The sequence below is a fragment of the Lagopus muta genome, chromosome 4 (assembly GCF_023343835.1).
Source record: "Lagopus muta isolate bLagMut1 chromosome 4, bLagMut1 primary, whole genome shotgun sequence".
Taxonomy (NCBI): Eukaryota; Metazoa; Chordata; class Aves; order Galliformes; family Phasianidae; genus Lagopus; species Lagopus muta.
This window is the reverse complement of record NC_064436.1, coordinates 24845772-24860490: the sequence shown is the minus strand read 5'-3', so window position 1 is coordinate 24860490 and position 14719 is coordinate 24845772. Positions and strand designations below refer to the sequence as shown.

Genomic DNA, 14719 nt, shown 5'->3' with positions numbered 1-14719 from the left:
GCTTGCTAAAATTTACTCCTCCCTGCAAATTAACAAACATACTTTATTCTCAATTTTATGTTATAATGAACTTCATTCTCACTTGTAAGAGTGACAGATTGTTAAAGTGCAGCACTACCCTTAAAACACTTTTTCATCAGTGCAAACAATCAACATACTAAGTACTTCTAAGACAAAATATAACAAGTTGTATGATACAAACACTTTCAACAAAAACAAACAACATATTAGGATGGGTTTGCTATCGATAGTCACTTCACATTACGACTCAGTTATTTGGATTAAAAAATAGGGCTTGCAGATTTTTTTTTATTATTATTATTTCTCTTGTAGAAAACAAAGCCTGGTCAGTCATTTAGAAGCTTATTTATGGGTAGTAGGGCTATAGCTATCAACAGAAAAACTACAAAGTACTCCATGCACATATCCTAATAGCAGAATAGGCACTAGCCTCACACTTCTGAGGAAGTTACTAGTAATCTAAGGTTAGTTCACCTTCAGACTTTTATTTATACATATGATTCAGAAATGCAACTGTGTCACTGTGGATGAACTATTTTCGGGCATACTTTCTACACAATTACCTTTACAGGCCAAAGCAAATTTGAAAAAGTCATTATGAAACAAAAATTCCAAAGTTCTCTTTTACTAGATATGAAAGCAACAAAATAATTTAGGCACAAATTTTGTTATGTATTAAGCACAACCACTTGCTTACAAGAATTTAAAAATTCCAAATAGGAAGATCAAGACATATCACTAAGGAAACATTCACTTGAAGTATAAATACTTAACATATCAACAGAATTTTAGAACTCTCCTTGTACATACATCAGTGAAATGAATTAATACTAAGACCATGCCCTTGTGGCAGAGGAGGCTAAAAGATCTAGACTGCATCACAAGTGCTACCAGCAGCTCAAAGGAAGCAATCCTTCCTCTCCACCCAGCATTGGTGAGGCCACACACCTTGACAACTGCATTCTGTTCTGGGCTCCCCATTTCAAGAGAGACCTGGACATAAGGCTATTAAGATGACTAAGTGACTGGAGCATCCCACATATGAGTGATCCTGTACTTTTCTTCTTAAGGTCTGACACCCAAATAAAAGCATCCTTTAAATAAGATTATCACGTGAATGACAAGCATTGTGTTGTGATATTCTATCATTTCACAGTTTATGCCTAAGAAGCACTATAAACTTCAATTTCTGGTACAGCTTTTTTCCTAGTGTAAAAACACCAACCCACAGAAAAACAAACTACATAAGTAAGATATCTTAAGCTGCATTGTAGAAAGCACTCTAAACTTCTTGTAAGCAATTCCATAATCCTTTACAATTATACTTCTTTTCAAAGCATACGTATCTTGTTAATTCTATTGTTTTTGTACTTGGGAGAAGAAATTGCAATTGTGACATTGACTGCTATGTCTCTCACAAGCATCATGTACCAAAGATGATTTACTACAGATTGTTTTTCAGACATTACAGATTTCTGCTGAACATGCTTGTAATATGAGGGGAAAAAAGAAAAGCAGTATTCACTTTAGCAATCTGGTGAAAACTACTGAATGCAACATAAATTAGTATTACTTCACATGATACAAATTTTTTCATTGTTGAAAAATGCATCCTTTGTTAAAAAATATATTTTTTGTATCAAAATAAAAGATATCCGAGTAGTTATATTGGACCCTGAAGTGTACACACTGAAAAAACGGCGCATGTAAAACCATATACTGCCCACAGAAATCTAATAAAGGATGCCCACAGTTTCCAAGGAGATGAGGGAAAGAGGGAGGACAACAACAAAAACCCAATTGGTATGAGCAGCAACAATGTTTCAAGTTGCTAAATATAGGGGGGAAAACACTAAACTGCAATTCTGGTCGTCATAGAATTAATATTATTTAAAAATAACATTTGGATGGACTAGATACATAGACATGGCTATAAAAGGTAATTTCTACCTTAGCCTAAGAACCATATTTTGCAAACCACTTAAGAGTTTCCACGATCATTCCAAGATTTTGCTGCTGTCAAAATGCACAATCTTGTTCTGATTGTAGAATAAAATGACTTCACTTGACAGTGAAGGAACTAAACCTTGACTGGTAACAATGCAGTTACTAAGGAATGCAGGAAAAAAGACCGAGCATTGTGTTGCACAACAATCACACATTGGCAGTGTTAGTAGCCTAGCAACTGCAGGTCTTTAACAGGCACGAAATCAATTTCAGCATTACCCCTCTTTTTCTGCTTCAGCTACTCAATTTACTTCATTGTTGTTTTTTCTGACTGTACAACAATATTTATTTAATAATAGCTGTTTAGATCAAACATTTAGCACCCTTTAATTATTATATGTGCTTGCATGTTTTTTTTCCCATAAATGCATTACCATCAAGCACCAACCGCTATCATATACTAATACCATTAGCAAATGTATATTCACAATGTGGCATGCACACAGAAGTGAGTATACAACATTTTATTAATCAGTATGCTTCTGTATATATCGAAAGCCTGTTTTCTGAACCCTTATTTATACTAAGGTCTTAGTGTCCCCTGCTTCTAATTCTTACTGTCTTCCAGTTAAGTTTGTACATTTTCTTATGAGAAAAGCTTGCTGTCACAGCTGCAGGTTTGATATACAGATATTGTCTTTCATCCATACTATTGCTCCAAGGTCAATGACAATATAGTAATTAAAGACCTACTTTAAGATGACTTACTTCAAGGAGACCAAGTTTCCTTAAGAACACACCAGATTTGGGGAAAAACTATTGGAGATGAAATGTGAACTCCAAGCCTTAGAGTTTCACTTCTACTTCCCTATCTAATCAGACCAGTTTGAAACATCAGAGAACAGACAAAATTCTTCTGGTTAAAAACATGGAGATTTTCAAAACAAGTAGTCTCCATGCCTGCAGAAACCAAACTACCTCCTCTCTGTGTTTGCCTTAATATTAAGCAGCACTTTTCCAAAGTGGCTACAAAACACCAAGCACATTATAGTCACGTTAAGAAATGAAGTTACAGCTAGTAATCTGCCCAGTCCCATCAAATAAAGCATAACTGGAAATATTCTATTACACATGCAACTTAAAAGTAAACAGACAAATTAAACCTAAGACTAAACAGAGCAATAAAATCTCCCCAAAACTTAAATAAATTATCCTTTCTGAAGCATTTAAGAAGCTGGTACATTTATTAAATTTTATACTGTGTTCATAAAGTAGGGAAATACTTGTGAATGCTTACCTGCATGAATCAGTATTTTGCACAATTTTATATCCCTAAGATTAAAATGTAATTGGTGTTTGTAAATTTATACATTTGGAGAACTTCAAAAGTAAAAGAAAGCACTGAAGAAATCTTACACTATGAAAATGACAAATTGATGAATATTATCAAAGATCACTTGCCATGGATTTAGGCAGATTCACAAAAAAAGAAGTTAGAAACAAAGAATAGAGGGCCATGTTATTGGTCAGAGCTAAGTGCTTAAAACTAGAACTGATATTGATGACACTCGAACTGTTACCTTCAAATAAAAATCCTTCCTGCTTTGCAGGGAGTACCACAAAATCCTGAAGAACTTCACTCTTGATACAATCAAACTGCAGTTGCTAACGTAGGTCTTGAAACAGTCTTACTGAGGATGTATGTGCACTGCTTCAAAGTGAATGCTTCTCAGCAAAAGATGAGCTAAAACTGCCTACATAAAATCACAACAGTGACAAAGCAGTATAATTATCCGTTGTTTCTTAATCTCACACCAGTATACAGATATTAAAAGAACCTCATCTCCCTCCTATAAATTGGAGCGAGACATGCTGTTAAAAGAAGTTAAGCACTTCACACTTCTCAGCAGGATTTAACCTAGCTAGTTGACTACTCCTTAAAATGCCAGGTTGATTGCTAGCTTACCACTGACCAGCACAGACAGCTTGCATGCTTCTCTAAAAAAGAAAAAAAAAAAAAAAAGAAGCAGATATTTCTTTCTACTTCTGTACACAATTCATAGAACACGCATTGCCTGCTGCTCCTGGGGTACCAGAAGAATACCCAGAGGTAGAGTTCCACTTTCAGTGTACTGCAGTTGAAAAAGGCTTCGAATTTCAGCACCACTCTTGAAGAACAGCAGAAGCCCCAACCAGACGCATCAGCTGCAAACACTGACTGCAAGTTCTCTAACTTATGCACTCATTTTAAACTTGTTAATCATTCGATTATCTGGACACTGACTTTGAAAAGAACACTTACAGAAAAAAATAATTTAAAAGAAACGTGTTCTCCTAGTTTTCACAGTTATTTTAAACCTCCACAATACACCCAGAGCTGAAATACTAGCAGAACTGATTTAACTACAGCACATCTGAACTTCACATGGGAAGAAGTCCTAGAAACGCTCTGCATCAGGCTGATGTTTGGTTAAGTCTGGATTTAAATCAGACTGAAAGTGCATTCTGCCCCATAACGTTGGATTTTATGGTACAAGCAGTGACTTTAGGATACAGGGCAAAGGAATCAGAAGCCCCACTTAAATACAGAAACAACCAACCAAGCCTCCTCACAAAGCTCATTTTCACTTCCTGGAAAACATTAAGATAGAAAGCAGGGAGAAAAGGAAAAAAAATATTACCATCCTTAATGGTGCCAGCTCAGCAAATACAGAGATTGTTCCATTCACTTGTTCCCCTAATCCCTCACTTACAGGCTATTACATAATAATATGTGTAATTTTTGTTAAAATTATCCTCCTGCAAGCTGGTATTTTTGCCCATCTCTGATGACACGATTCTAAGGATATGCAGTAATACAAAAGAATCTTTGAAACAATTTTAATCAAATGCTTTTCTTTATAAGCATATAAATGATATTCAAGGTAACCTACACGCTAGTTTCAAGGCAAGGCATTCAGAAATTAGATAGGAGTTGTTATATTTTTAATTCAGACACCTTGATTATTTATGAAAACATCTTTGAGGATAACATTTTCATAAATAATATTTGAAATTATAACTGCAATCTTCCACAATACAGAAAAAACTTCCCAGGAACACAATAATAAGAATACTAAAGCAGAAACAAACTCTTACTTGAAACTGAAAACAAAAACATTAAGATGTTAATTATTACTGTTACGTTTTCAACACTACAAAAATCTAAGCTGGAGGGAAGTCTTGCAAAGAAGCATTCTTGACTTCCTTAATACACTACTAGTACAACTTCACTAAAATATCTTTGAAAGTATGATTTCAACAAGGCAATCTAAATAGAAATACTACAGTTTGAAACAGACTAAATCTGGTACTTCTAACAATACATCATCAAGAACCTTGAAGTACATACAATCAACTTGAGACATCATACATAACTGGTAGCAAAACTAAAGGTATTGACTGTCCATCAAGTACCAGAACTTGAACTTTCAGATACATTATATGTAATTTTATGTACTTCTCATTACCTCAGCATAAAACATCTAACATTCTCCATAAGAATCTCATCTTGCAATCCAAAGATCCCCAAAATCACTAGACAGCTTTTGTGCCGGCTAAGTGCCAAGGTGTTACCTCTAGTACATCTCAGTGAGTCTCTGATGAGCAACTATTAAAAGATTATTCCATTTCTGAGACAGTCTAAGGCAGAAGTCACATGTAATGTTAGAACAGTGCAAGAAGTATTAGGATCCACCTTTTTTTAATATTCATGAGCATATAAATGATATTAGCAGGCAATACATGAGAAGGTTTTAAAAGCTGCAGCCGTTTGTGTTTCAGTAGCATCACCTACATTCTGATTCAATAGCTGAGAATACACCATTAAAATGAGAAATAGAAATTACACATAATTATGTAAAACAACTTGATATAGTTGAAGAAAGCTGATATTCATTTCTCACCCTAAATCTATGAAAGATGTAGATCAATCTTGCCCAAGGCATGCAGTTATGAAAAAATTCCAGGCTACCCAGCAGATGTTGCTATAGTAACCACACCTTCTCTTCAGAAAAATGTCAGGAAAAAAAAAACACAACACCAATATCCAAAGTAAAACTTGGAGATGACCGTAGGTGAATTTCTTATCTCCCAAAATTTTTTGCTGTTTTATTCAATTAACACCTCTAATTAGTTTTTCCATGCACAGTATTGTATCACAAGGAATTAATGTAAGTTTGAATACTCGATTTCTATCTTATTAAATATTAAAGAATTCTATCAATTAAATTATGCAAAATAAAATGCAAACAGCTCTTAACTTCTAATATCATTTATCCATCTAGAAACATTAATTTTTCAAATAAAAAAACAGTTTAGATGTTATATACTATATAGAACCCCATTCAAACTTGCACCACCATAGAAACATTGATACTAGTTACATAATAAACAGAAGCTTAAAGAGAAACAAAACCAAAAGAAGAAAAATATTAATTTAAGCAATTCTTACTCGTTGCTGTCCTGCATACCAATCATCTTCATCAAACCAGTGGGAAATGTAAGTCATCCAAGCCATGATTGAATGTGGAAGTTAAAAATACAGAATCTTAACACCTGCAAGTACAACGAGTTCCATGCTAAAATTGACTGAAAACTACAAGCTAACAAAAGATCAGAACAGAACTCTGTCACATGATTCCCTAATAAAGCTTTAAACTCAAATATATTGTCTGAAATACTTTTAGCAGCAATATGTTATCCATATATTGGATTCTGAACTGAAAAAGAAATCAGCACTATCAGTAGATTGTATCCTCCAGTATGTTAAACTAAAGCAGGTTAGTGCTTCAAGCTTGATTTTAGGGTGCTTCCAAGCTCTGAAGATGAGGTACTGTTTGAATCATTCTTATTAGTCTCCCATAACAACTTGTCTTTTTCCCCTAAATATACTGTCTGTAAGAAGAGCGGTTCAGTGCACAAGAGCTAGCATTAAAATATAAATTAAGTCATGTGGTGTGACGTGCTTTGGTTACACAGAGAGAGTGCTTTCAGCTGGCAGAGGGAGGAGCAGCCACAATGACTGTAAATGCTGAACATCTTTTGCTTAACAACATTAAAACAAAAAACAAACAAACACTGCATCTTCACTGCAGCGTACAGAGCCTGAAGGGCTCAGCTACAGTCACCAGCAGTGGCCGGGAAATTTAGGAAGCCTAATTTTCACTAATTCATCAGAATGCATCTGCTGCTTTCCTCTCCCTCAGGGTAACTTCATATTTCTGACTATTCCTTCTACAGTAAATTTCATGTGAGACTTCACAATAAAGAAAAAGAAGTTGTGTTATTCACATCATAATGAGAGATCCTTGATAACCACACAATCCCAATTTATTAATCCAGCACCCAGACCACCTGCATCTTTCTAGTCTGAATTGTTTCTCCAAAGCTATCAATAGAATAATTACAAGAGCCTGAACTGTTCTATCAAGAAAAAAATAAAATAAGTCTGAAATGCCAAATATTAACTCCCAGTTTGTGGTCAACATTACCTATTGTCTCAAAAAAGCTGAATTCCCTCCTAACACCAGTATGCAACTCAGTGTCAGTACCAGTTCTACTGAAGCATGCAGTTTTCATGAAGACAATCAGGTAAGCATGTTAAGTCCTCAGATACACAGCAGGGAAGAGAAACAGCAACGTTTCTACTTTCCAACCTCTTACTGTGGAACCATCATACTCAAAGGCAAAGCACCAAACCACAGAAAAATTAAAATCAAGACACCCAATGCATTTATGGAAAATAACACTCCCAGATTAACAAAAGGTCACCTGGAGTTATATAGCCCTCCAGTTCAACAGGTACGTACATAAGAACAAAAAGAAGCTTCCCACCATACTGCTGAAATTATCCCAGACTTCAAAGACTTCACGTCAATCATAAACAATGTAAAGTGTGCAATTCTATGCAATATCAAACTACATCAGGTTTACATAAGGTCTACATAAGATACATCAATTCAAACAACTGAAATGTTCAACAACATCCTTGTTTAATGAATCATATGCACTTCTTTGTCATTTAGTCACAGACCATTATTACTGTTTTTCAGAACCTAAAAACCACAGCTTTGAGTATATTAATACCAGCACATTTAGGAAAGCTGGTTTCAGACTGCTCTGCCTCTTGATAAGGGCACATAATTCAAGATTTCGTATGGTATATAGCTTTATTAGTTCAGCAGTAACTGAGGTATGTTGGTGTTCAAAGCATACATCAGTTATTTACGTTTCATAAATAACATAGCATGCAGTCAACCAAAAATCCACTTGGCACATTGTAACACCACAGAGCAATGGAAAGCACAGTAATGGTAGCAGAGAAGCAAAACCCCAGGCTGCAGCAAGCGAGGATATATGCAAACTTGGCAGCCATGCACACAGAAACAAAGGAAAGAACCTGCTTACCCTTGGAAGGTACACAGGGATCTCCAACAAGATCCCCTTGCCTCCCCTACCAACCCTTAAATGAAGTCTGGGAAGGGGTGGATTCTGGCTCCATCCCTTCTGGTCACTCAGACACATTGCACACAGCTGAGCCCCCCCGATTGGCCCTGCCTTCCCACCAGTCGCTCAATCACTGCTTCAAGCCATGACTTAGCTACCATGATATCAAAGTACTAATAAAGCATATTGAATTTTTCTTCAAGCATTGGATGTTAATAAGGCATTTGAGTAGATCAGACCAAAAGAGATATCTTTAAGGCATATATAAAATGTTTTATTTGCATTACTGGAGATGAATTACTGGCCCCCTGCGTTTAACTGACTAGACATAAACACAAAAAGTAAAACCAGCTAAGAGATAAATGAAGTGATAGTAAATGGTAATCCTAGCATAAAACCACCATAAAGTGTCACTGAAGTTCAGAGCTACAAAATTCAAGACATACAAAACTAATGTTTTTCTTGCAGCGATATCAATGTTTATCTTACGTCTGTTCACTTAACTGCAGGTAACTTTTCACTATGAGACTAAGTTCTTTACAAAGACATATCCTCAAAAGAATCTGAAAGGACAAACCGAAGAGTATTGTAGCCTCAATCTCTAAACACTAAAACATATCCCTAAATGTAACATTCATATATACTTTATCTAAAACACACAGGACAGAATATTACATCTGAAAATCAAGGTCTAAATGACATTGAAATTAACAAGCTGACACTGTTCTACCGTATTACCTGACAACTGCTGAAGCCAGCAATTCATTTCAGTTCTGACAAAATATCTTCAAACAGATGCGCAGTTACAACTTCTGTACCTTGATTTATTACTTCTCTGATCAGATTTTCTATTTTCAATACACTACGTCAAATCAACTACGTATTACTATTTTTCTCCAAAGGCATTTTTAAAACAGAAACAAGCAGTTATTAGAACTTACTCAGAAATTTTTAGCTACTTGTTATTTAAGAAACAATATGGCCAAGTTTGATGTACTCTTGCCCTAAATCACCATTAAGCAGATTTTGAAAAGAATGATTTTCAAATAACTGGACTACAGAAATTGCTATTTTCTAAGTTCACTTGGAACTTTTTCACAGAATTATTCTGTCAATCCACATCATAAACATTATTTCATAATATATTCCATAATATTGCTATAAACTATTGAATATGATAATATTTTGAAGATTAACTACAAGTTTGCATTAGTTTTTTTTCCCCCCCATGTGGTATTTCGAAACAATAATATTGATAGGAATTAATGATAAAAAGACAAAAAAAAGCTAAAAACAACGCTATTTAAAAATCCTTAGTTACTATAGAAAGCCACTGTTTTTCTTTCATAATATGTATGATATTATGCAAATTCATTATATCAGTATCTATAGTAAAAAAAACATCTGGTTTTACTTACTAATCTGTGCTTTAACAACTTTTATAGTGAGAACATGAAGTATGCAGTGATTACTAATATTCTAAAATAAATCCGAAAATAGGATGCCCACAGTAAGGTTGTGCAATAAGCCATAATCAACCTAGGTCTCATGGAGCCTATTATATGAGGTCAGTCAGGAATTAAGTCTTTTCCCCCACTCCTCCCAGACTACTGATAGCACAAAAGCAAGCATGTTGTCTCTCCTTCCCTTCTCCCCTACATTTGCTCTTTCCAACAAGTTATATAGATTTATCAAGACAAGATAGCATATAGGATAGCCAGGCCACCTCACAGTGATCAGAACAAGCTGTTAGTTAACACCTATGAAACACCATCATCATCACTAGAACCACGTTGGCACGAGACCTTAGAATAACCTTCCTGTAAGAGTACAAGGGCAAAAATGTAGCTAATTTTAAGACTAAGCTTTATCAGGTTAAGGAGATTAGGCTCTAGCTGCCAACAATAGCAGTGGATTGGACCTGATCACACATCTTCCTAAGATTATTCTGTAACTGGATTTTGAAAAACAAATTCAATGAAACTTTCAGTTATACTTTTTTTCCTGAGAAAATGACTTCAACATCTACTAAGAAAAAAATATAAATGAGTTAATTATGTACGCAGTATCACTGTTACTACTGTTTAGCAGACATTTCTATTCAAATTCAATGAAGAACTGGTACAACATCGAAGAAAAAGGAAAATTACATATCTTTGATTTTTAACTTTCTTAATAAAGCAAAAATAGGAAGGCACACTGCTTATGCGTGGAGAAGAATTATAACCTTACCCAAAGCTAATTATATGCTGCAATACTGGTCTCCATTTCACAAGCACAACACATAAATCAAACCTGGATGTAATCAAAGCTTTAGTATCGCAGTTTCTGACAGTTAGAAAAGAGATAATATGGCAGGAAACATGCTACACCTATTTGTTATACCATGCCCATACAATTTGTCCTGGTGTAGCTAGCATGCAAGTTATTTCATTCTAATATGTTTAAAAAAAAAAAAAAAAAAAAAAAAAAAAAACAGTTGAAACTATAAAAATGCAAATGCATGAAGTGTAATGAACATCTTTCAAAGAAAATACTTAATCAGTTTTTAAATTGCATTTTGCTGATTTGGATGTTAAGACAATTGCACTTCTTATTCTATATCTGCCATACAAATGCACTGAAATATAAATCAGATGAGTATATTTATCTCAACATGTTAAGAATGTAGCGAAAAGCAAACAATTTTCAGCATCAGAAGCACAAGCAGGCCCCCAAGGAACATAACTTACAAGTTGGAGAGAAAACTATGACAAAAAGAAATAAACCTGTCTGCTTGTGAAACTCGAGGCAAGTATCTTACACCCCTCAGAGTCCAGCTGTGTCCCTGGGCAATTCATCATTACTGTTGTTAACAAGTTTTGGTTAGCTGAGTGAGGTTAAATAGAAAAAAATATGGATGGTCAATAACCTAAATTTGGAAAATAATTAAAGCTGGAAACAGATAGGATAAAAATGACTTCATTAGGAAAACAGCAGAACACTGCAGCACCTGTCTCCAGCATAATTTTCTGAAACATGGAGATCTTCTGCCCTAAGAATTTTTACAGGACAGTTTGCAGCATGAACAGCTCACAGTGGGGCTGGGGCCACACGCTTTAACAACCACAAAAAAAAAAAAAAAAAAAAAAAAAAAAAAACCCACAAAGAAAATCCCCAAAACAACCTTATCATCAGAAAACACTTCATCTGCAACAAGATTGCACTCCATTCTCTGGAAATCTGAATGAGATATAGCTACTTGTGTGTTCAAAACCAGCAAGTTAAGAACAAAAAAGATATAGGTTAATAACAAATGACTATGGAGCTCTGCTGAACACTAACCACACACTTGAGTATGGTAAGTCTTAATTTGTATAGCTAAGCATATGAACTTATTTATTAAATTTATCTCAGTAATCTCACATATCCTCTTTCATTCCATCATCAGCCTCCCATCATAGCTATTTTCAGAGGTCTGGTAGCAACTGAAAAAGGAACTGAAGAGAGAGAGATTAGAGTCCAGGCTACAGTAAGTGAGACAGTTCATGCCTCGTTAAGACACTACAGAATAAGAGGCATGTTGTCTGATGGCAGCAAACAATGCAAACCATTACATCCAAGACAGAAATAAAACTGAGGATCTTAAAACATAAATCAAAAAGATGTAATAAACCCCATCTCCAAGAACAAACTGCAAGAAGAGGTTAATTTCAGGTAGGGTATTATGAAAAATATCTTCTCTGAAATAGTGGACAAGTACTGGAATGGGCTGCCCAGAGAGGGCAGTTGAGACACAGTCCCTGGAGGTGTTCAAGGAACACTCTGATGTTGTACTAAGGGACATGGTTTAGTGGTGAAATATTGGTGGTAGATGGACAGTTAGACTAGGTGATCTTGGTCTTCTCCAATCTTAGTGATTCTATGATTCACAGGAAATCTTTACTCAGAGGTGGTGAGGAACAGGCTGCCCATAGAAGTTGCGCATGCTCCATCCCTGGAGGTATTCAAGGCCAGGTTGGATGGGGCCCTGGGCAGCCTGATCTGGTAGGTGGCAACTCTACCCCCAGCAGGGCGACTCAGGGTCCCTTTCAAGCCATTCTAAGACCTTGTCAAGGAGAGCAGCTACGACATACATTAACAATAAATCAGAAAGTTAGACAATGCCTGCAAGTTACCTTAATGTTTTATATAGCTCATGTTTGTTCACAAGTTCTTTACATCATCTTGCCCCCGTATAGGTTACAACATTTGGCCAGAGTTGACTATGGTCTTAATTGACATACTTGAACAATTCTGACTTGCAAAACATAATGTAAACACAAAAGTTTACATAACTGATTCATGCAAGATATTTTTTCCTCTAACACAGACCTTCGACTACATCTGTAACCTATACAGCTATATTTCTAGTAAGAAAGGAAGCAGGTGAAAAAATATTTGCATGCAACCTAATAGTATTTCCATTATTTTAGTGCTATCAAAAATAGGGAGTGCAAAGGTCACCAACTTTAATTTTAAACAATGGGAAGTGTAGTTTATCATGATAAACAGACAAAATAATATGTACTAAGTTTGAAGAACATCTGATTGCTTGCCATACATGCTCATTATCAGAAACTTCCACCTTCAATGCCTCTGCAAAAAGCAGGAAGCTGCAGGAGGTCACGACAAAGTTTTTAGTTTTTAAGTGAGGTATTCATAACCAGAAAGCTCCACACTTGTAATAGTGAAGAGATTTAAGCCCTAGATGTAATTATAAAGAGACACAATAGATTCTCTATGATGTCTTTCAGGAACAAATGGATGTCAAAAAATACATTCTTCAAACAACCAGTTTTGTGACTGAACGCAAGTTTTCAGCTATTTATATTTTTAATGCTGTAGTTCCTTACTGATTTTAAAATCCAGGTTTACGAAGCTTACTACTGCATTCCAAAAACGCCAGACTTGGATTCTACACTTGCTATTTTCAAGCCTTCCAAAGCAGTCTCACAAATTGCATGCAACCATTTCTACATAAATCAGCATCCCTAAGACAGCAGAGAAATTTATTTAACAGAACTAATTTTAAATACTTCTTTTTTCTCTCCAGTGTCAACCATCTCAAGCTTATCTTCATGAGCTTGTTTGCTCAGACCGTACGTTGCCTTTTTTGTTTGAAAAAAATCATTAGGGTAGATTTAGACTAGATTTTAGAAAGAAATTCTTTACTGTGAGGATGGTGAGACACCAGAACAGGCTGCCCAGTGAGGCTGTGGATGCCTCCTCCCTGGAAGCACTCAAGGCCAGGCTGCATGGGGCTGGGAGCAACCTGTTCTATGGGAGGTGTCCCTGCCTATAGCAGGGGGGTGGAACGAGATGATCTTCAGAGTCCTTTCCAACCCAAACTATTCTAGGATTCTATGATTCTCCACACTTGCTTTTGTTCCCACTCACCCAGCACGGTAGGCACCTGAAGCACAAGCAAGCCCAAAGCTCTCTTCCTGCAGAGGACGAGTACTTTCCAGGTGTACAACTACTTGTACTCCTACCCCCATATTTACATACTTACAAGCACCCGTTTTCACGCGAGAACGCCTGTAGAGAGGCATAAAACAGAACACTGCCGAACACCACGCCGAAGCCCAACTCCACCCCCCAACACGACCCTACGCACCTCCGCCAGCCGCCCAGCACCCCGGCAGCTCCCCCGGGCGAGGCCGCAGGTAGGCGACAGAGCACCGCGCGCAGACAAACGAGCTCAACCGCCGCCCGCGGCGGGGCAGCGAGCGCCGAGACGAGGACCAGCCTAACGGCCGCCAGTCCTCACCTGCCTTCCTGCAGCGCAGGGGCAAAGCAACCCCGTCGCCCGGGTAACCCGACTGGCCCGCCCCGCCGCGCGCCGATTGGAGCCACTGACGGCAGCACGGGGAGAACCGCCGAGGGGCGCGCGGGAGCCTGGCTGTGCCGCTCCGCGTCCGTTGCTCGGCGGCGGTGAGGGGCATCCCTCTCTTCTATCATGGCGGCGGGGAGGCGCTGTAAGTGTCAGGAGGGAAAGGCAGACTGTGAGCGCTCCCACGATCTCAGGGGAACGCTGGCCTCACACCCTCAGGCGAAAGAGCCAACAGGTGTTCATTTGTAACACGACATGAATCTTGAGCCACTGAGCTATCTGTGCTTCCTTTGTGGACACCATGTTACACACTGAATAGAATCACAGAATCTCTCAGGTTGGAAAAGTCCTTAAAAATCACCGAGTCCAACCACAACCTAACCATACCACCCTACCTCAAACAACCCTCTG

The 14719-nt window shown here is 37.1% G+C and overlaps 1 protein-coding gene across 8 annotated transcripts in view; it reads right to left on the bottom strand.

Moving 5' to 3' along the window:
* Window positions 1-14321, bottom strand: part of WDR17 (WD repeat domain 17) — a 45332-nt gene extending 31011 nt beyond the window's left edge. For 3 of the 8 annotated variants that reach the window (XR_007376164.1, XM_048940973.1, XM_048940974.1), the window contains exon 1: window positions 6461-6939. Coding sequence is in view for 4 of the 8 variants with exons in the window: in XM_048940973.1 (XP_048796930.1) it covers window positions 6461-6526 (66 nt within the window). In the remaining 4 variants the exon portion in view is untranslated. The other 5 variants (XM_048940979.1, XM_048940978.1, XM_048940976.1 and 2 more) reach the window with 5 other exon arrangements.
* Between the last annotated feature and the right edge of the window lie 398 nt (window positions 14322-14719).